This window comes from Camelus ferus, chromosome 11 (assembly GCF_009834535.1).
Source record: "Camelus ferus isolate YT-003-E chromosome 11, BCGSAC_Cfer_1.0, whole genome shotgun sequence".
In the NCBI taxonomy this organism is placed as follows: domain Eukaryota; kingdom Metazoa; phylum Chordata; class Mammalia; order Artiodactyla; family Camelidae; genus Camelus; species Camelus ferus.
Window position 1 is genome coordinate 49,155,504 of NC_045706.1, and position 24,308 is coordinate 49,179,811.

Genomic DNA, 24,308 nt, shown 5'->3' on the forward strand with positions numbered 1-24,308 from the left:
ACCTATAAAATTAAAAGCTTCAAGTAAAAAAAAGAGTAAACTTTCCCTTTTCTTCACTTCTGTTTCCCAGTGGTAAGTGTTATTAACATTTTAGGTTTATCCTACCAGCTTTCTGTCTGTGCTAGACAACTGTTTGTGTGTATTAAATAAGAAGGGATGATAACATCACAGCTGCATCTTATTCGGGTTAATGATGTATTATGAATATCTTGCCATACAATCACTAGATTGATACATGGAGTAATGGCTGCACATTTTTTCACAATATAAGTATATGAGAGTTTACTTCATACTTTCTCTAGTATAAGTGTCCTGTTGTTTTATGATTTGCTTAAGGACATTTCTGCCTTTTTATGTTCGCAATTTGATTGGATGCAAAAACTATGTTTATTTTCACTTGATTGTCTTCTACTAAAGTTGGACAGCTTTTGATCCTTTTGATTTCCACTTACATGAATTGCATGTGCCTGTCCTTTCTTCACTATTCTATTCTGAGTCATTCTCCTTCATAATTTGTGGAAATTCTTTTACATTAAGAATAGCAACTCTTTACATGTATTGTGAATATTTTCCCTGTCATTTGACTTTTGAATTTATTTATGGCAATATTTCTCCTACCTTTCAAAATATCTATACGTATTAAGAAATGTATACATTTTACATCATGATTCAGTGCACAAACACATACATAAAAGATTTATATGGTAATACTTATTACTAAATGTAGTGTACGCCTATTGTTCCTTAATATTCCATTTAAAAAACCAACTTGTCACAAAGCACTAAATTGCTATTAGGACTCAGAGGTTGTGATCAGCAATTGGAAAAGCATGTTATGGTGTCTTTCCCTTTTAAATTGTTAATATTATATGTAGTCAAAGAAGTCTAGCTTTTCTTTTATGGCTTCTCACTTTTTGCTCTTGCTTTGGAAGATTTTTCCTACTTTCTTCATCTCAAAAAATTTTTAAAAAGGGATGTTACTGCCCATTCACCTGAAGGGCTAATATGAAAATACAAAAAATATTAATTATTGATAAGAATGTGAGCTAATTGTTAACAAAGATTGAAACTGTCATAATTCCTAGTGAGTGTGTGTGTTGGTAACCACTGTAGAAGATTCTCTGGCCTGTCTGCTAAAGCTGAAGATCTATGCACATGTATACACACTGAAAGAGCCAGAGCTTCCACTCCACCCAATGTATGTATAAGTTCACCAGTCTTATAGCAGTGTACTTTGTAATAGCCAAAAACCAAAAATAAATGTCTATCCACAGTAGAACAGCAAAATACATTGTAGTATATCCAATCAGAATTACTGTGTAGCAGTTAAGAATCAATGGATTACAATTATACTTTGCAACATAGATGAATCTCGCACGTTTTGAATAAAAAGAAGTCAGTTGTATAGTTTGGAAATAGCAAAAGAAATCTATGATAGATGTCAAAGTAATGGTTACCCTTTGGTGGTGGAGTGATGACTAGATAAAAGTTTCTTGGTTGGGATCTGGGTACATAGGTGTTCATTTTGTGAAAATTCAACAAGCTATATATTTATGATTTGTATGTTTCTTGGTATGTATGTTCTACTTCAGTACAGTTTGCATTGAAGTAATAGGTATTGTCCATTGAATGGTATAAATGTAAAAATGTTTAAAAAATTTATTTGGGAAAAAAAATGAATATACCAAAATATTAACAGGCATAGGATCATGATAGTTCCTATTGCTTTTTTTCTTTCCCTCTTATTGATATTTTATAACTTCTATGAATATGTAAAAAAGAGAAAATAATGTTTTAATGTATGTTTTCAGGGACTTCACATTTAGTTGTTATTAAATTATAAAGTTCCTATGGCTCTTACTCTGATATTTAAGCAAATAACATGGGTAACTTCTGTGTCTATTTTATAGGTAGATTTTGACAACAAACCAGTAAATGGCCCCAAGTCAGAATCCATGGAATACAGTAGTTGTGGTCATGAGGAAGAACAAAGATTGGAAGTAAGCTCATTTCCCATTGAAAATGTAACTAAAAATGAAGAAAGTATGACAGGTATTGAGGTGGAGAAGTGGACGCAAAATAAGAAATCACACTTAACTGATCATGTCAAAGGAGAATTTAAAGCAATTGTAACTGAAGCTGAAAATTTGAAAAACTCTGAAGATGACAGGAAGAAAGTCCTACTTACTGACCTCCTTGAACCTCAAAAATTGTTTGCACAAACGATAAGAAACGGCATTAAAAATGTACACTATTTACCAACTGAATCAAATTTGTCTTTTAAAAATCTCAGTATTGAAGAACTTGGCAAGGCATTTGAAAATAATCCTTATAAATTCCTGAAAGGCACCACAAACCATAACAATGCCATGAGTTCCATTGCTACTAGTGCGAGCTGTGATCATCTCAAGGGGAGAAGTAATGTTTTTGTCTTCCATAAGCCTGGCTTTAATTGTAAGTCTTTTCCAGATCCGGCAAACTTCAACTTAAATAGTCGTACTAGTATTCACAATGAAAGTGATCAACCAAAATCACTAGAAAAAATAACAAATAGAGAACCAAAAGAAGGACCAACACTTCAACCAAGCCTTCTGTCCCTAATGAAAGATAGGCGATTAACACTAGAACAAGTGGTGGCCATAGAAGCTCTAACTCAACTATCAGAAGCCCCATCAGAAAATTCCTCACCATCCAAGTCAGAGAAGGATGAAGAAACAGAACAGAGAACCGCTAGTTTGCTTAATAGCTGTAAAGCTATCCTATATTCTGTAAGAAAAGACTTCCAAGACCCAAACTTACAAGGGGAGCCACAAAACCTACATCATTGTCAATCTTTGCAAAAGCAGAGTTCATGCAACACGTTAGTATTCAATGGCCAAAATATCACTTCTAAATCACACAACAGCTCACCTAGTGACCAGGCATCCACAAAGGCACAGGAATATTCAACAATCACAAATTCAGTATCTCTTACTATACCAAATTCAAATGCATCTAAAACTGACACCAATAAAAATGTTGCTCAAGGTAGAATTACTCTTGGCAGTTCTAAGAATTTGCATCAGTTGGCAACAACTAATAAATCGGGGTATTGTAACCAGTCACTGGACAGAAGCAACAAGTTGGACTCAAAGGATGATCCATTATGTCAAGATACAGTTCATAGTAAAGTTGAAGAAGATGTTGCAACACAGTTAACACAACTTGCATCAATAATTAAATTCAATTACATAAAAGCAGAGGACAAAAAAGTTGAAAGTACACCAACAAACCCTGTTGCATGTAATGTACAGCAAAACTGTAGCCAGGAGAAGGACAAAATACAGCAGAAGCCACCTTCCAGTGTACAAAATAATCATGGCTCATCGGTAACAAAGCAAAAGAACACAACCCAGAAAAAGACAAAATCTACCCCATCAAGAGATCGACGGAAAAAGAAGCCTGCAGTCATAAGTTGTCAAGAAAATGACCGGAAAAGGCAGGAGCAGTTGTCATATGAGTATAGTAAATTACATGACATTTGGATAGCATCTAAATTTCAACGATTTGGTCAGTTTGGTCCACATGATTTTCCTATTCTATTGGGAAAAATTCCTCCCTTAACCAAAGTATGGAAACCACTGACTCAAACGAGTTCACCATTAGAACCCAAAAAAGTATTTCCTCCCCTCACTCAGATAAAATTTGAGCGATATTATCCTGAATTAGCACAGGAAAAAATGAAGGTTGAACCCTTGGATTCCCTCCCCATAGTCGAGTTAAAAACAGAATCCAACGGGCAGGCGTTTACAGAAAATGCGTATACTCAGGTACAGCCAACAGTGAATGTCAATCAGAAAGCTCATCCTTTATTTCAGCCCTCCTCTCCAACTAACCAGTGTGCTAATATGATGGCTGGCGATGACCAAACACAGTTCCAACAGGATGTTAAAGACCAATTCATGCATCAGAGACTGCCAACATTGCCTGGTATCTCTCATGAGACTCCCTTACCGGACCCAGCACAAATTCTCAGGAAGCTAAATGTAGTATGTTCAGGTGGAATTACAGTGGTTTCTACCAAAAGTGAAGAGGATGTCTGTTCATCTACTGTTGGAGCATCAGAATTTTCCCCAATAGACAATGCACAGAAAAGTTTTAATGATTATGCCATGAACTTCTTTACTGATCCTACGAAAACCCTGGTGTCCGCAACAAAAGATGCTGATTTGCCAACCTGCAACTGTCTTGGTAAGTGCATGCATGTGTGTTTCTTCTTCGTTTACTGGACATTAAATGCCTCCAGTCATGATGGAATCAAGTTTGGTTTATCTTTTATGAATGGCATTTTTGCCCCCATTCATATAATCTAGTTAGAATGTACTGAATTCTATACCCGTTTTTCTGTGGTACCTTTATTGACGCTGCTCAGATAAATGGGAAATCCACTAGTAATTTGGAAAATTTCTTAAGTAGAAAATTTGCTGATTTCTCTCAGGCTAAATGTCTCTCAAGTTGTTTATTGTGCATAAGAATGAATTCCCCTAATACTTTATTACAGTTAATTCTTCCTATATTCAAAAGAATTTCAACCTATAAGCCATTTATTTAAAAGTACATTTTTTTTGTTGTGCAGTATAACATGCATACTGAGAATATAAAATATATGTACAATGTAACAAATATTAAAATATATCTGTAATTGCTAATTCACTGAAGGACTGGAACTGGTTTGTTTTTTTTTTTCAGTGCTTAGTGCTTTTATGCTCTGTGATGTAAACTGTGTGCCCATATAAGAAGAAAAAAAAACATAATCTTGGCCAATTAAAGAATTTGCAAGTCTTTAGGAATTTTAAAATACTAAATCATTGAATAAATATTGATTTCCTATTTCAGAAAAAGACGCATAGGTTTGTACAAATAGTTTACTCATGGACAGATTTCTAATGTATTTATATATGCACTTTGTGTCTTGGGAGTCATTGAAAAAGAACATTCAGAAACTAGAAGTTTTATGAGTGTATTCAAAGCCCTGAGAAAATCTTGCAGGAGTAGATTCTTAGGCAGGCCTTATGGGAAATGTGCTCAATGTTTAGAACATATAAAACCTTAATTTGAATTCTGCACTGATTAGTCACTTTCTATGGTCAAATTTCATGTAAGTGCTCAAAAATAAGAAGAAATTTATTTAATATAGCTGTAAAAAATAGGGAGATTAGATAGATTGTGTCATTAGACTGCAGAAGCCCCATTATTTCAGCTTTTTACACAACTTGTGATACCACAGGATTTGTGAAATAACCTGCTTTGAACCCAAATACGTTTAATTATTTGAAACAGTCTTTCTTAAAACATGGCCCCAAATCACAAAGACTCAAGATTTGCCTGAAACAAAAGCAGTCTTTCTACTAGAAGCAGGGTGGTTCATTAGTATATAGAAAGGGTAGCTAAAGGATTGATTGGAAGGATAAAGTAAGTACATCATTCTGATTTTTTTTAACCACAATAGAAAAAATAGTGAAGAGTAGCATGACTTTTATTTCTTGATTATTCAAAGTGCATTTGATATTCTGAAATGAATCCTTCCATTTCTGTGCTCATTATTCAGCACTCAGGTTTGACAGCCTACCGTGTGCCAGGCACCAAGGATAGGCTCTCTGAGAATGAAGAGCTTCCAAGGAGAAGGATCTGACAGTCTCGAATGAGTGACAATGCTGTCTGAGTGGGGCTGAATTGAGAGAATGAGAGATTCTTGGACCAAGGACAGAAGAGTGTAATAATGATAATGGTTCCTATTTCAGATCTTTTAACTGCGAGTCTGATAACTCGCTACATCTTTGACTTGTTATAGTCACAACCCAGCAAAAGGAATGCTTTTTATCCCCATTTTATGACTGAGGAAACTCAGTCAGAGCAGCTCATAGCTAGTAAATGATTAAACTAGAATTCAGCGACAGGTAATCCCAACTTGAGCCTGTATTTGTAACCTCCATCCTTTGTTGCTTCAAAAATCTGCAGTGAAAAAGAGACAGTACTTTTCTGAATATCATTATAAATGAAAAAAACCTCTAATTTAAAATGCCATTAAAATTACATACCCAAGCTAGTCTAATTTGAGTGCGTACAAGGTTTCAGGATGAAGGTCTAGTTTCAAGCCCCTTTCCTTATACATACTACCTTGACACCATGTAGAAGTGGAGACAGCCAGACATGAAAGCTTTATTTAGTATCTGCAGTGGTCCTGGAAATGTTTTATATGCTGTCAGTTGCATGTTTTCCTATAATTGTTATATTGTGCTCATTTTATAGAAATGGGAAGTTTAAATGAAAAACAACAAAGCAGATTCAGAAATCATCCCAAGTGGGAGCATCATATTTGAGGGTAAAGGATTTCTATATAAGTGTTATGTTCTAGCAGATTAAGAGTAATTAACCTTTAGGTCAGGGTTTATCAAATTTAGCACTATTGGCAGTTTAGATGGGATAATTCTTTGTTGTAGGGGGGCTGCCTTATCCATTGTAGGCAGTTCAGTGGCTTCTCTGGCCTCCACTCACTGGCTACCAATGACACTAGAACTCACGTGTAATTGTCACAACCCAAAATACTGTCAAATGTCCCCTTTGGCAGAGTCCCCCCTGACCAAGAACCACTGCTCTAGATCATGAACAGGTTTAAAATTATTCACTGTATCTTGCTTAAGTAGCCACAGAAATAATCCTATGTTGTATTTCATGTCCAGTTAAAATGGTTAAGTAATGACATTTTGGTGTAGGTACAGAAATGCATTGCCCAGTGATTCTAGTTAGACATGATTCTAAGAGGCAGGCCTAGTTAAAAATAATGTTTTCTAAGAAACATGTAATTCACACTCAAAAACGAAAATTAAAATGGGTTGGAAATATGGTGCAAAGTCTTTTTACAGTTCTATTATCTACAGAAAAACATGTTACAGTTTTTCTGTATGAAGTAACATTACTGAGTTTAATTTTCTTTCCAATTTTACAAAGTTTAGATCTTTTAAAACATACTACTTTTGCAACTTGCTTTTTTAACTTACTAAAATCTTAGATTTTTTTTAATATTTGTAAATATCATTGTTTTAATAGCTTTATTTTATTCCACTATGCAAACATCCCCAAATTTATTTAAACTATCACTATTGACAGATGTTAAGAGTGTTTCTTTCTCTTTTTTTTGATATTACATACAATTTAACAAGGAATATTCTTGTGTACATGTGCATTATAAATATGTGATTGTGCACATGTGTAAGTAGAATAAATTCTTAGCAGAGCAATTGCTGGGCTCAATTCTAATAGGAGTCTGAGGCCAGGCTTTTAAATTCTATTGTTCTTGGATAACTTTTAATTTTTTACCTCAATTATTATAGATTTTTTTTGTTGTTAAGTAGGAGATACAATAAATAAAAAAATTTTTTTTTTTTCTCGTGTGATTCTTGAAGGGTAAATTAATTAGGAGCAGAAAGAAAGGAATAAGCTAAATTCCAGGGCCTATTGTCCTAGACTTTACCAAAATCTTGTCAAGATTCATTGTTCCATACAGAAAAGGGGAAAAAAAAAAGTAAATATAGCTCTTCCTTGCCCCTATGCAATTCTGTAAATCTTTGGGTCTAATAATCTTATTCCTTCCACAGATCGAGTTATACAAAAAGACAAAGGCCCATATTATACACACCTTGGGGCAGGACCAAGTGTTGCTGCTGTCAGGGAAATCATGGAGAATAGGTGAGGAAATATACTTCCCTGTTAAAATCATTCATTATTGGGGACGTGACTCAATGCAGAGAAATTATCTCTGGGAAGAAGCATGAGGTGAATGGAAAACCTTCAGGAGTATGAGTTGGATGTTTCTTAGGGCCCAGGAAAAGCATAGTGTCCTGGTGTCCCTGCTGAGTCCCTCATCATGTGAGCCTTTGGGCCCTCAAAAAGACACTCACAAAGCAAGGCTATTTTTGTCAAATTCAAAATAACTTATTTTTATATTATTGTATAATGGTAGCAATAGTTAAAATTACCTCCATCAACCCTGCGTTCACATTTCTTTTGCCTGTCTTGGAGCCAGGCCATTTTTTTAAAGAGTGATCCTTAAGGACAAGTAAATAAAACTGGAGAACTAATAAAAATATCTGCCACACAAAAGTAAATTTTAAAAAAGTAAATTAAAAAATAAAATGAAGAGTGTTTGATTTTTGTACTTTTGTATATCTACATCTTATGCACATTCTGATGTTAAAAATGTATTATGTAAATATTTTCCATTCACTGTGTTTCATATTCAGGTATGGTCAAAAAGGAAACGCAATAAGAATAGAAATAGTAGTGTACACGGGGAAGGAAGGAAAAACCTCTCATGGGTGTCCAATTGCTAAGTGGGTAAGTATTTTGTATTTATACATATTTCAAAATGCATTTATTCCTCATATAAACCACGTGGACTAGAAAAATACCCACTCCCATTATTCCTGGGGAAATAAGGAAGCTATCTTAGCTTGGCCTTTTTAAGTTAAACAAACAAAAGGGTATGGCCATTCCCAGTTGGTACCCAGTGGTCTAGGGTCACCAATTTTACCGGATTTTTACTTTTAGAGTGTATTCAATGCATTTATAATTAGGTGGCATTAATAAATGGTACTAAACTATATATATTGCTTATGTCTTATTTTTGTCAGTTATTTTGAAACTCCACTTCAGTGTCTCATAGCACCACCTTAATGAAAATCATACAATATTGAAAACAAAACCATAAATTTTACAACATATTTCTAAAATTGTTTCTATGACTCCTTATGAGTGTTCTAAAATTGCAGAGCTCTAAGAATAAGAACTGGATTCAGCTTCTTTAGAAAGTTCTCAACTAAAAAACAGGTTCATAGCCAAATGTATATTTTCAGGAGGATATTCACATCCACAAGGATACTGACTATTTGAAATTCTTGACCAAAGGATCCTTTCGAGATCCTGTGCTTTCGTTTGTCAATAATGATGACTAGCATAATGGTAATAAAATAATAATGATAACAACTACCTTTTATTACATATCATCAATCTATCTGGAGTGCATAGTCTTGTCAAAATATAAATGAACCTATCAAGGAGTTCTCCGTATGTACAGCACAGACAGAATCATTCTAGTACTCAGAAGACTCCCTTTGGCCCCTCCCAGTTGATAACTCCATGTAAAGATAAACCACTATTTTAACCTTCATTGCTATAAAGGTCTTTTTGATGAACTGTATATATATATATATATATATATATATATATATATATATATATATATATATATATATATATATATATATAAAATATATAAAACTGGAACCATATAGAATGTACTCTTCTGTGTCTGTCTCCTTTCACTCAACATTTATAGAACATGGACTTGATGGCTGGAGCTCCAATGGCCATCTGGAACCACAAATTGACTTGTTAGTAGAAAATACATACTAGGATGGGGGGAAGAAAGCCTGAGTCCCTATCGGTGAGACCAATAGAACTGCTTGCTGTACCAACCTCAGGCTTCTTAAATCTGGATTTAATGAGTGAGCGAAATTTTGTTTCATTTCTTCAAAACCTGTTATTTGGGGTGGGGGTTTCTGTTATATGCAATAGAATGCAGTTCCGCCTAAGATACCCATCTTCACTTTGTTACGGTGTGGGTGAATTTGGAAGACAGAGGGGAAAAAAAAATTTTCAGAATGAGAAAGATAGGTGAAGGAACTTGTGCTTATTGAGTCCTTTCCATTGCCAGGCCCTGGGCTAGATACTTGGGGATATGAACATGAATTAAGATTTACCAGTCATTTCTTTCTGTAGATGGGAAGAAACTGGCCCTGAGTCTTATCAGCTGTCACAAACACATTTTAGACTAAAGTTCACTTACTCTCTAGTAACGTGAATGTCTGCTGGGTCACCTTGCCTCTCAAGAGCTAAATAAAATTTCCTGAAATGCTCCCTTGAAATGTAAGCTTTTCCTTACAATTTCCATCACATGAATGGTTGGGGTCCAGCTTGGGGGTCAGTGGTTGTGAACTATTGTTTCCTCCTTTCATGGTTCAACTTCTTGGGATGCACTGATTTTTCACACTGTGTCAACTCCACTATAAAAGTTACATATTTTCTCAATTTCTACAAAACATTTACTCACACAAGTCAACTCCCATATGTAAGAGTTTTGGTGAAGATATATCTAAACAGTAGCCAAAGTGATCTTTATTTTTATTTTTATATTTTATTCACTCTTGAAAAAGAGAGTCAGTTGATTTAAAATACTATAAAGGAGGAATTAATATACAGACTGCCCTTTTTTTTTTTTTTAACTTTTTAAAATTGAGCTATAGTCATTTTACAATGTTGTGTCAAATTCCAGTGTAGAGCACAATTTTTCAGTTATACATGAACATACATATATTCATTGCCACATTTTTTTCGCTGTGAGCTACCACAAGATCTTATGTATATTTCCCTGTGCTATACAGTATAATCTTGTTGATCTATTCTGAACATGCCTGTCAGTATCTACAAATTTTGAACTCCCAATCTATCCCCTCCCACCCCCTCCCCCTTGGCAACCACAAGTTTGTATTCTGTCAGACTGCCCTTTTTAAAATCCATTCTATTGGATTATTAGACTATTCATTTTATTGGAGTTCCTTTAGAAAATTGACCATTTGTGATAAAAGTTGCAAATGTATTTTCTGTCATTTTTTTTACCATTCAGATTTTTTTAAATGAAATTTTACATCAAAATTTTTTAAAGGAAAACTTCTATGACTTTAGTGTATTATATCTTAATTAGAAAAATCTTTACCATTTCTAGCTTATGAATCATTCTATTTTCTTTTTGTAATATTTTAATTTCATTTCTTCCACATTTAAATATTTTATCCCTCTTGTGTGTAGAATGTTATTCACAACTTACATTTTTCCAACTGACTACCCAGTTATCCAACACCACTTACTTAGTCATCTTTTCCCTACTTATTTGTTAATGTTTATATCATTAGATTTTCTTTGGGGGGTGGTACTTAAGTTTATTTATTAATTTTTAGAAGAGGTACTGGGTATTGAACCCAGGACCTCATGCACGTGAAACATGTGCTCTAGCACTTGAGCTATACCCTCACCCCATATCAGTAGATTTTCTTTTCTGTCATGTCAGTGTTTCATCTCTCTGTATCAGCATCAAATTATTCTAATTATTTGGGTTTCATAATATGTTTTAATACCTGACAGAGCTAATACTTTTTAATTTTTCAAAAACTTGCAGAGTATTCTTGCCTTGTTTATGTTTCCATCTGAATTTATAATCACTTTGTCTAATTGCAAGAATAAAGCCCTTTTGGTATTTTTATTGGAATCATTGAGAGAATTTGGAGAATTTACATTTTTGATGTCTACTCTTCCTAACTTACACACGGTGCCTTTACATTTCTTGATGTTTTCTTTTGTCCTTCAGGAGTGTTTTAAAGTTTTGTTCCTATAGAGTTTACATGCTTCTTGTTTTCCAGTTTATTTCTCTTATGTATCTCAGAGTTACAATCATATAATCTATAATGACAGATTTATATTCTCTTTTCCAAATTTTTTACTGTTAATTTCTTTCTTTCAATTAACACAATTAATTACTCTAACATACTAACTTCAATTTTATCTTGCTTTAAATATTGTCTTCTTTCCTGGTTCCTCTCTTCAGTGGGAATCTTCCAGGGTTTTCTCATTATGAATGGGTCATCAGGGAAGGCCTCTCTGGTAAGGGAACTTTTATGCTGAGAACTGAGCAACAAAAAGGAGCTTAAGATGCAAAGAATACCCCCAAGAATGCAAGGAAGAGCATTCCTAAGCAGAGAAAACAGCAAGTACAAAGGTCAAGGAAGAGACTACATTCTTTAATAATCTAGGAGGAGTCTAGTGAAGTTAGGAGGTAGAAATGGAAACAGGTGAAGGTGAAAATGTAGTCAGAAGTCAGGATGAATGCTTTTGTAGCTGGTAGTGAGAAATTTGGGTTTTAGTCCATGAACAATAGGAAGCCCTTCAAGTATTTTAATTAGGGATGTGTTATCTATCTGGTTTATGTTTTATACAGAGCATTCTAAGTAATAACTTGATAAACTCAGTATTACTTGTCTGTTCCTTAACAAATTACTCCAAAATTTAGTAGCTTTGAACAACAAACATTATTATCTCATTTGTTTTTTGTAAGTCAGGAATCTGAGAGTACCTTAGCAGGGTGCTTCCAGAAGAGGGTCTCTCTTGAGGATGCATCATCTGAATACCTGACTGGGGCAGTGGGGCAGCTAGACGGGCCATGTCCTGTGTGTTTTGCAGGAGGCATTAGTTCCTTGAGAGTTGTTTACTGGAGGACTTGATTTCTTACCATTGGACTTTTTAAGTGTTTCCTCATGTCACAGCAGCTTTTTTTTTCCTTAGAGTGAGTCAATCAAAGGATGACAAGGAAGAAGCCACAGTGTCTTTTATAACATTAGCATTGGACATTGCTACACAAGTTAGCGCTGTTCATTGTAGGAACGATGCAGGAGCATAAATGCAGGTGGTGGTGATCACTTGGGGACATCTGGGAGATTGGCTATGACAAAATGCAGTATCTCTTCTTCACTACAAATATCACACGTTAAGGATACTACAATGACATTGTGAAATATATCTATCTTAGCCCTATTCGATATATTTAATATATAATACATCTAATCTAATCTACCTCAGCCCTATCATCTCTAAAGGGGAAATCCTTTAATTTGTGAATCTTTATTCACAAAATAAAGGCATTGGGGGAAGGTTATAGCTCAAAGATAGAGTGTCTGGTTAGCATGCACAAGGTCCTGGGTTCAATCCCCAGGAGCTCCATTAAATAAACAAACAAACAAACAAACCTAATTACTTCTCCCCCAATGTTTTTTTAAAGAAAAATTTTAAAAGCTTAAAAAAAACTCAAAATAAAGGCATTAAGCATCAGTGTTGCTCATTATGGAACATATCAACAAAAAAAAGTTTGTAAAATATAAAGGTACAGTTTACCTATAATTATAAATTGAACACTCATTAAATAACAACCCAGCTGAAAAATACAGCACCGATAGATTCCCAGAAGCCCCAAGAACCTCCCATCCTGACTTTTATGGTAATAATTTTCTTACCCTCTGCTCCCCACTTACATAATTCTTAACAGTATGGTTTTGTTATTTTATGTTTTGCCCCCTTGTAGTACCTTGCACATTCCCTGATATAAATGGTAGAGATTTGTTCCCAATATCTGGCACTGATATGTTTATGTATGTATTTAGCATTTTCCATGAAGCAGCTATAGCAGAATAACTTCCTTATTTTCCCTTTTGCAATATTTCTTTCAAAATCTAGCACTTTTCACAAATACAGAAACAGTTCACATCTTTAGCAAAACAAAGAATTAATTCTGTGCATCTGTGAAAAGAATAGGTCTCATAAATGATTATATATGTTAGAAAAATGATAATGTTAATCAAACTATTTTTTGCAAACTTTCCAAGTTTTGTCATTTAAAATACTCATGTTCTTTGCTAGTGCCTGGAGCAATGCCCAGCATATAGTCAGCTCTCATTAAATTTTTGTTAAGTGAATGAGTATGGAGTTTAAATAAGACTATTACAGAATATTGAATACTTTGAATTGGAATTGGTATCTTGAAATGGTATTGCTGTGATACACATTATTAGCTTTTCCTGAGACATAGGACACTTTAGTATTAGAATTGATAATCTGCTATAATTGTTCAACTCAAACTTGAGCTCCTGATAGAGATTAAATGAAAAATAGAGTGAAAATCTTCTCTAGAGTTTACATTGTTTTTAGGACATAATTTTGAATGACACTGGCACAATTAAGTCATATATGGAACTTAATGCAGCCATGAAGGAAAAGAAGGAGGGAGAGGAAATGAAGGTCAATTTTTTTAAACTAAGGAATTTAATAAACCTTTAACTGGTGAATTGTCTTGCTCCAAATTTACTTTTCATCTTGCATGGTGTACATTTGTCGTGTATTTGATATTAAACATTAACCTAAAGCAAACATTTAGTGATTTTACCTATATTTTTTCATCTGTGGGCAGAATTATGTGTGGTAATAGTGGTTGGATTCTATTCTACTTTGTTAGTGCTGGACTTGTCTCCTTTTCTTGAAGGAGGGGTTTATTGCTTCTTCTTCTTTTTTTTCCCCCTATTTTTTATTATTTTGTTTTGTTTGTTTTGGGTCCTGGGAGGTAATTAGATTTGTTTGTTTATTTTAATGGAGGTACTGAGGCTTGAACCCCGGACCTCCTGCCTGCTAAGTGTGTGTTCTACCACTGAGCTTTGCCCTCCCTCTATTGCTTCTCTTTTTAATGGTCACATACAAAAAAGCGTAACAACATATTCTAACTGGGCAGGGCAACTTTCTGAGCCAGTCTTACAGTGTTTTGCCTTTGCTCATAACACTGTTTCATTCTTTTCTTGGAAATGCTTCTTTGCCAGGTGGTCATTAACCACCCCCCACCCCCACCCCCCCACCGCCACCAATCGTTCGCTTTTGATAGAAATTTCTGACTTTTTTCCTCTGTTGTCACTTTGGATCTTGTCAGGGAGTGGTTATCTTGTTACTCAGTAGGCTTTGGTGAAACGGGTGATGTTTCTTGGATGCACTAAGCTCTCTTAACTCCCTGTACTCCAGCCACCCCCTTCCTCTGCCCAGGTGAGCCTTTGAGGGGATGGCAGTATTGGGAGAAGAGTTCAAACAGGCTGCCACAGATGGGTCCAATGCCTGAGCAGTTCACACCAGGTCCCAGTTCATGGGTTCCCCTCTGCAGGATTGCTTATATTAGTAGAGCAGGTGTGGCAATGAATATGTACAAGTGAATGTTTTACTGCCTTCTTGGATCTGATGTGACCAGAATTTTGGGGTGAGGTGTAAACCAAAGTATCTGAAAGTTTTCAAAACATCTTGCCTGAATTTATACATTTATATAATCTTCAAAGACTTTTCTTTTTTGATTGCTTTGCTTCAATGTTCTGCCTAATATCTGCCTTGGTTGTCTTCAAGCTGTACCATGGTGCTGCTTATTTCTGTGCCCACATCAGGCACCTCTGTGTATTACCATGTCAGTGTAATAAAAGGGTAGTTGATGTTGTAGGCAACTTTTTTGGTGTCTGCAAAATATTGCTAATGTGAGGAAAATATTTTATACTTCAGTGATGAAAATTAGGCAAAAGCCAAGAAGTTGATGCTGTCAGTTGATGTTAAACTGACTTATATTTTTCCTGGGCTTTGCCCCTTTTTTGTTTAAACCACTTTTTTTTACTTAAGCCTGTTTTGACTGCTAATGTAGAATTAGAACTACTTTTATGTTAGCTTCCTTACTTATAGAGTTCATTTTTTTAAGGAAATTTTTTATTGAACTATAATGTACACAAAGAAAAGTACACAAATTATGAGTGTACAGCCCAGTGAAGTTTTATGAAGTAAAACCACCCAGATTAAGAATTATATTATCACCACCACCCAAGAATACCCCTCATGTACCTAGTCATCACCTCCTGCCTTCCCTAGGTTGAAGTTCATTTTATTATAATATATAGGGAGATTTAAATGATCTTAATGAATGAATTGGGTTTTTTTGGGGGGGGAGGGGGGTGACCACAATTATTTCGTGTTGAAAATTTGACCGTTCTTTGTCTCACATGATGATTGATAAACTCAAATGATGTCACTCTAGTAATATACCCAACACTTGATATAAATATTGTTTCTAGCTGTGATTCTAACCTAGTCCTTCTTTGGAGCTGATGTAGGACCCTAGTCTCCTTGGCATCTTTACAGCTAAGATTATATTACTAGGATCATTTTATTTGCTCTTTAAAAAAAAAAGCAATATAGTTTTATACTGTTTTTAATTTTTAAATTTAAATTGTTAAATCAGTGTGAAATCCAAGCATAAAATTAAAGTTCTCTGTTAAAATTAAATTTTAAAAACCTATTACTTTCAAATTTTAAAACCCATCCTAGTTTTATCCTCTGAGATAATGTTTAGCAATTTAGGGTATACCCAAACTTAGAGTTAAGATGTTAGGAATTGCAATTAAAAATGGTGGGCAACTGCTGAAGCATGTAACCAGAAGCATGATAGTCAATATAAGTTATGGTAAAACTGATGATTCTATAACTTCCTAAATTTCAAGAATGTTTGATTAAACAAACATAGGATTGTCTTCGAGCTGAAGCTACTCAAGAGATTTTGCTCCTCTTTGAACACTGAAATAGACTATACCCTTCAATTCTTCGTGGGTGGTTTGGATCCAGTATTAGAAATTATAAAGAAGGCATCAAAGAACTTGCTTAGTGTTTAAAAAAAAAAGGCTGAACAAGGATAGATTCTTCCCAGATTTTTGATTTATAATACTTGTATTAAGAATAAATCTTTTTCTTATTGTTGTTAAAAAGTATTAATAGAAGAAAACAGTAATTTACTGGTGGAATCCATTTTACACTGTTAACCTACTAAGTGAAAAATCAGTATCTTGACTAAATTTGCATTTTAACTAGTAAAGTTAGGTTTCTTTATATATTTATTAGCCCTTTGTATTTCTTCTATGAATTCACTCTTCATAACCTTTTTTTTTTAGTTTAGTTTTTACTTTTGTAAATAATTATACTTCTGTCATATACTTTGCCATTGTCTAATACTACATTTTCTTTTAGCTTTAGTGCTTGACTGTTAACTTGTACAGAAGCTTGAAATTCTTGGCATGTCAAACTTTTGTCACTTTCTCTGTGCCTTCAGAGGATTTTCATCTTGCCTTTCCCATCCTAATATTATAAAATTTGTGTCTCATGTTTTTATAATTTTATGTATTGATCTAATAGTTAATTTGAAATTTTTTTTGTTGATTTTTAAATTCCATTTCATTTTCCACATGTCCATTTTTGTTGACATTGTTCATTAACCCGTTAAGGTAGACCACTGCTAGGCTGGTACTGAATTTTTACCTATAGTTTTGAAGAAAAGTTTTAAATTCAAAGGACATTTTCCTCTCCTTTGTTTAAAAAAATCTTTTTCATATGAACTTTAGAAACAGGCTAAGTAAATGTAGAATGGGGAACAGATTGGTGGCTAGAATCAAAATCTTTTAATGTTTAATCTTCCATCTAGGAAGATTTAATTGAAATATTATTTACATGCACTTCCCTTAAGATAATCCTCACAGCTATGTTTAATTAAAACTTTAAATCAAACTTCTATTTGGTTATTGCTGGTATATACTAAAGCTGTTGAGTCTTCAGTATTTATAAGGAACTGCTTTTTTATGCTCTTTAAAAATCCAGTATATTTTTCTTTGATTCCCCTGAATCTTCTAGAAAGATTGTTACGTCTATAAAAAAAAAAGTATTCTGTTTATAATACCACTATTTTCTTTTTATTTTTTTAATCACAGTGTCTATTTGACCTAAATTCTCACCTTTTTTTCTAGTATGTATAACTAATAGTTTCAATGCGTTTGTATGTTCAAGTGTCCGCAGGTACCAGCACACACCATAGTAGTGATTCTGATCCAATAAACAAAATGCTGTGTTTCCAAAAGAACAATTATGAAGTCTAAGTAAGGGAAATTAGTGATTATACTGGGAAATAATTAAATGCCTATATACTATTCATCAACATTACAAATATTTTTTGTTTTATACAAGGCAAGAATGTACATACATCTAATGTTCTCCTCTAGTTTTTGGAGGCAGGGGAATTAAAAAGGTATTTCAATATTTTTTTCTCTTACCTGTATAAATATTCTAAGACTAGAAGCTGAGTTAGCTTGCTATAGTAGAAACTGCTCTAATCCTTTTTTCCCCCCACAACTTAAGCAATCATCAATATGCTAGTACTACTCCCCTATCACTTCCCTGCTTGAGAATGGCATATAGATGGAGCAGAAAGGTAACTGAGACTAACTTTTGCAGGTGAGGGTCCAGCAAGGACTTCGGGGAGGTGTTGACCCTTGAGCTACATCTTGAGAACAGAACAAGCATTATCTTCATGTCAGAGATCCCAGAAATAGAGCTAATATTATATAATAGATACAAATATATATATGTGTGTGTATATATAAATATATATATTTAATTAAGGAGTTATATAATCAGAGAAGCCATCTGGTGGGGATACAATTGGTGGAATTCTTCCTTAAATAACATTGTTGCCTTGTGGGCTTGTTTTCCAAAAATCTTAGAATTGCCTTTGTACTATCTTTTCTCTGGTGGCAAACGCTTTCTAGTCTTTTAAGGAAGGTCTCCTCTGTGAAGCCTTCCCACTTTCTCCAGAAAGAGTGTGGCTCTACTTTGTACTTTATTCATACAAACCTCTCACAAATGTCTTACATTTACCCCCCCCAACAATATTTCAGTAGAAAAATGCATTGCTCATATTTTTCCCTTTAGTGAAAATGATGCTTTACATTCAATTTTGGGTTTGTATCATTTCACTTATGGTATTATTTTTCAGCATGTTTTGTTTAGACAAAATGACATCTTACTAACCTGACAGTATTTTGGACTTGGCTACTAATTGGTTTACTCAAGTTCATAGTTGCATTGATGTATTTCTGATTTTATCTAAAACAATATACATTGAATATTCATTGTTCCACAGATTGAGTTTAACCGAAAAGTGAGATTTTCCTTTACAAAGTTCCCCCATTTTTTATTCTTCAGATTGTACAAGGACTTACTCTTTACTCTTCTTAGATTGTTTCTGACAATGATTGTCCTGGAGCTTGTCCATTTCTGAGGGCCTTGAGTGCTTGCTTGTACTGGAAATACAATACACAATGTCCCAAAACTTTAGCCAGCACCATAGGAATACTTTTTAACTTAAAATTATTTTGAAATAATTTCACTTACTCAAAAGTTGCAAGAATAGAATTCCTGTATACTCTATATTATCATTTCCTAAATGTAACTTTTTACCATCTTTCCTTTGCTCTATCTTTATCTCTTCCACCTTCTCTCTTTTTTACCCCTCCCCATCTCTTTTTTCTGAGCCCCTTTATTTTTGGTGGAGGAGATAATTAGGTTTATTTATTTTAATGAAGGTATTAGAGATTGAACCCAGGACCTCTTGCATGCTAAGCATGCACTCTACCACTGAGCTATACCCTCCCCCTCAAGCCCTTTAACACTAATTTGTAAACATGATGCCCTTTACCCCTAAGTATATTGGTATGTTTTTCATTAAAACAAAGACATTGTCTTACATGACCTCAGGACAATTATCAATACTGATACAATATTATCTAATCTTTAGGACTTACATCCAATAGTATCCTTTATGGAAAAAGAAAAAAAAATACTGTCCTGATTCAGAATCCAATCCAGGATCATTTGGTTATACTTAGTTGTCATTTATCACATCTTAAAGATTCAGACTTTACAATGAAATAAATTGTGATGAAATACCTAAGTGACTTAGACTTGTCATTCAGTTAAATAGTCTTTAGATAGTCATATTCTTCTCCCTTTTTAAAAAAATTACTGAGGTACAATTAACATAGAATAAAATATACTGCTATTAAGTAAACAGTTGGATCAGTTATGACAAATGGAGATGTAATCTGCTAATAGTAATGGGTTCTTGGGCTCTGCTTTCCATATATTTTACATACCTCATTTTAGAGTTCAGTGGAACTCATCACCTAATTGCTTTATTCCATTTCCATTGCACATTTTTACCCATGGATTTTGAAGTCTCTTCTGCGTAGAAGATTTCTCTTTAAATTGGGGCTCAAATTGGGCTCTTTTGAAACTTTTTGTTCATTATCAGCTACTTTTCAAAATTGAGAGCATAAAGTCTTCATTTCCTTCTCCAAATTGGGTTGCAGCAGTATTTTTTTTTTTTACCTGATGTTTGCTTTTGATGTTTATTTCTCTAGAAATTATAGGAGGAAGGTATAATTAGACGTCATTCTAATAGCTCCCCAGAACTTTTGTTCAAATGATTTTGATAATAAATTGAGTTAAAATAGCAGAATGTAGGATTTAAACATAGGAGAGAAATGCAGAAATATTAAGTGATAGCAATACAATGAATTTTTAATAGATATTATAATCAGCAAAGTTAACATTGAATACATTCCTTAATAAAACTGACATTTTCTGTTGTTGAAATCCTGCTTCAGTTTTCTCTGTGATACTGAGTTTTGGAGTGTAGTGGTCACAGGAATAAATATATTAAGTATGGGGATAATTTCTTAGAGCATGCCAATCTTCAATTACTGATCATTTTGTTTTAAGATGTTCTTTACTTTCTCAGTATCATCTCTAAATGTATGAGTGTCCATTCTTAACTTAATAGTACAGCATGTTAGAATAGCCAAAACATCTTGAGAAAGAAGAGCAAAGGTGGAAGACTGACTTCTTAATTTTAAAATGTATTACAGAGGATGGAGTAGGTCAGTGGTAGAGCACATGCTTAGCATGCACAATATCCTGGGTTCAATCCCCAGTACCTCCATTGAGAAATAAAATTTTTTAAAAAAAGTATTACAAAGCTATTGTAATCAAGAAAGTGTAATATTGACACAAGGCTAGACTCAGTTTGGCTCAGTGGAACTGAGTGTCAGAAAATAAACCCTCACATTTATGATCAATTGATTTTCAATACGAATTCCATGACTATTCCTTGGGAAAAGAATACTCTTTTCAACAAAAGGTGCTGGGATATCAACATACAAAAAAAATGAGTTGGATTCTTACCACAATGCATATGAAAATTAACTCAAAGTGGATCATCGATCCAAATGTCAGAGCTAAAACTACGAAATTGTTAGACACATAACTGTAGATCTGTGGGAACTTGGATTTTTTTCTTAAATAAAACATCAAAAGCACAAGGGGGGAAAAAGACAAATTGGCATTCATCAAAATTTTCAAATGACTATCAAGAAAGGTTACAGAAAAGTAAGAATGAGGGGAAGTATTTGTTAATCAAATATCTGATGAGGTTTGTGTATGGATTATAAAAATAACTCAGCTCAATAATAAAAGGACAATCAATAATAAAAAGACTTTGGTATCTGAGCCCAACTCTACTCAGTCACAGCAGGGAAAATGGGATAGGCGTAGAAGCAACTGCAAATGGTACCCTTGACCTCATATCCTCCAGGACACCCAGGTCTCCCACCCCAGGGCATCTGCCCTCCAGCCAGTTCCCTGAATACCCAGCGTGCAGGCGCCGATAGGGAGCAAGTTGCCGGTGACTTCAACATGGCTCAGATCCCCAGTAAGTGCAAATGGCCCTGTGGGCACACAGTCCTCCAGAGCACACACTGGGCAGCTCCACAGTCAGCACTATGCCTACAAGCCCCCAAGTACTTAACTTGTCCACAGAAGGCCCACCCTCTGGCTGACACAGCACGTCGGCCCACACCCACCCTCTCAAACGCAACCCCAGGCCCCACCCCCATCACTTGGCTTCTGTGTCCACGTCATCAGTGACCATCACCAAGGTACAGGAACTGGCTGCCAGAAAAGGACCAGCACCTACACCTCATATTAGCCTGGTCTCCAAGGTGGAGGCCTTATCCCTCAAGACTTGGCCAAACCAGAGAGGGGAGGGTATAGTGCAGTGGTAGAGTGTGCACTTAGCATGCACGAGGTCCTGGGTTCAATCCCCAGTACCTCAGTTGAAATGAATAAATAAATAAACCTAATTATCTCCCCCCTCAAAAAAAGAAACTTAAAAAAAAAAAAAAAGACTTGGCCAAACCCTGCTGTATCCACCCTGGGTCAGTCAGGCCACAGACACTGGAGCAGGTCAATCCTGAAGCCACAGCTGGTAACGTTTCCACAGAGCCAACACTCGGGAGCTCAGAAGACTCAAGAAGCCAGCCAGAGATCCAAGCCTTGTAACCTGGTAGTATTCCACTTAGTCCCTTGCCCAGTCCTTGTCAACAAAAGTTTTCTCCTGGTAGTTCTCTTTCTCAGCATCAACCTCTTCATTGTAGCCTTGGCTCTGTTTGCTCTGAAAGGACTATGTACCAGTGGACTCTCTGATCAATGGAAGGTATGTCCATGAGGGAGGGAGGCTCCTGCACCCTCCAGCCAGGGATCTAGCCAAAGGTGCCTGCAGGCTCTCAGCCTCTGACCAAACCAAGTGCTCCCGAATTCATTTAGTGCAATTTAAGAGACATGCCAGGTGGTTATACATATTTAATTGCTGTCAGTTTAATTCCATGATCAGTAAAAAGTTGCTGTTTTTTCACATTTATTTTTATAACGATTACGTTGACAAGCAGGCAGTGATTCCGCCTGCCACCAGATGGGGCAGGCTTCTCCAACATCATTAGTCATCAAGAAATACTACTTCACACTAGAATGGACATAAGGAAAGGACAGACAGTAAAAAGTGTTGGCATGGATGTAGAGAAGTTGGAACCCTTGTCCATTCCTAGTGGGAATGTAAAATGATTCCTCCATTTTGGAAAATTCTGGTATTTCCTTAAAAGGATCACCATAATTACCATATGGCCAAGCAATTCCACTCCTAGGTATAAACCCAAGAGAAATGAAAATATATGTCTAAATAAAAACTTGTTACATGAATAGCAGCGTCATTTATAATAGGGTAGGTGACAACAATCCAAATGACAACCAATGAATTGATAAACATAAAGTGGTATATCCATGCAGTGGTGAGTAATGGTAGCTGAGAAAAGGTAGAAATGTGACATGACTGCTGTTGGGATTTCTTCGGGGGGAATGGAAGTGTCCTAAAATTATATCTGAATTTACTAATAACCATTGAATTGCATACATTAAAAGGGTGAATTTTAAGATATTTAAATTTAAATAAAGCAGATAAGAAGAAACAAGATAGTATTTATAAAAGCCATTTATTTAGAACATTCTTCATTCCAACATTTTCAATTTGGGTATGTTTTTAGCACAATGACTATATGATGTTTCATAGGATATATCAATTGCATAACAGTATAAGAATAAATATTTTAAGATGACAGGACAGTAATCATGAACATTATTCACAGATGTTTGGATATACCACTTACTCAGAGCGAGTCTGTCATGTGGTTCCAGCTATATTGTTCCAGGTACAAAATAATGTGGTTCTTGCCAAAAGCTTTTAAATTTGGGATATTTGTATCATTTACATCTGTCCCTGAAATGTGAGTTTCTGTCTTATTATTAGTATAACATGTAGTTTTTGAAGTTTTCATAAAATATAACCACATTGGGATTTGTGGTTTTTAACCATTCATTCAACAAATATTTGATGAGAGTCTCCATGAGTCGAGTTCTGTGCTCAGGAGCCAAGTATGCAGTAATAAAGCAAAGAGATGTAAAATAGTGGCTAATATGTATTAGATCTTAGGTCTGTGCTACTACAGAAAGGTTAAGAAACTTGCTAAAATGTCCTGAGCCAATAAAGACTAAGCAGTTTCTGTTTTTTTTGTTTTAAATTTAGGTTATTGTACACTTTTTATTTTACTGTAACTTAGGTACAGAAAACTTCAGAAATCCTAAGGTCGCAGAATTTTTCTGAAGTGTACACACTTTAAGTGTAACCAACATTCAGTATTACTTGCCCTTTCTTCCAGTCACTAGCCACTCCCTACAACTAACGACTCTCCTGCCTCCTAACATTATTGATTAATTTTGCCTGCTTTTAACTATATATAAATGCAGTCTTGCAGTATGTATTCTGCATCTGTCTTCTTTCTCACAGCATTATGATTGTGAGATTTAGCCATGTTGTTTGTAACTGTAGGTCATTCTCAAGCTCACTGCTCGTTAGTGTTCTATTATGAATAGTTAAATTTTACTGAGCCATTCTTCTGGTGATTAACATTTATTTGGGTTGTTATCAGTTTGGGGTAATTATGAATAGTTGTGTTGTCTTTGGGAAATACAAGGATACATTTCTGTTTTTTATATACCTAGAAATGTAATTGCTAAATTGTGGGGATATGCCTACATACCGCTTCGGCTGTTACTAATATACAGTTTTCCAAAGTGAGTATCTTTTTTTACATTCTCATGAGTAATGTATTAGTGTTCCAGGTGCTCTGCATTCTTACTAACACTTGACATTTTCTTTTTCATTTTAGACATTCCTGGGTGTATGGTGCTTTTTTTTTTTTTTTTGAGGTTTGTTTCCTCCTTTTTAAAATTGTGGTAAAATAACACAAAAATAATATAAAATTTACCACCTTAACCATTAAAATTTTTTTTTTCTTGGTGGGAGGGAGGTAGTTAGGTTTACTTGTTTATTTTTA

The 24,308-nt window shown here is 34.7% G+C and overlaps 1 protein-coding gene across 4 annotated transcripts in view; it reads left to right on the plus strand.

Moving 5' to 3' along the window:
• Nucleotides 1-24,308, plus strand: part of TET1 (tet methylcytosine dioxygenase 1) — a 116,548-nt gene that overhangs the window by 65,276 nt on the left and 26,964 nt on the right. For all 4 annotated transcript variants that reach the window (XM_032491525.1, XM_032491524.1, XM_032491523.1 and 1 more), the window contains 3 exons: nucleotides 1,911-4,230; nucleotides 7,635-7,725; nucleotides 8,280-8,373. In XM_032491525.1, coding sequence (XP_032347416.1) covers nucleotides 1,911-4,230; nucleotides 7,635-7,725; nucleotides 8,280-8,373 — 2,505 coding nt within the window. The remainder of the gene's footprint in view (nucleotides 1-1,910; nucleotides 4,231-7,634; nucleotides 7,726-8,279; nucleotides 8,374-24,308) is intronic.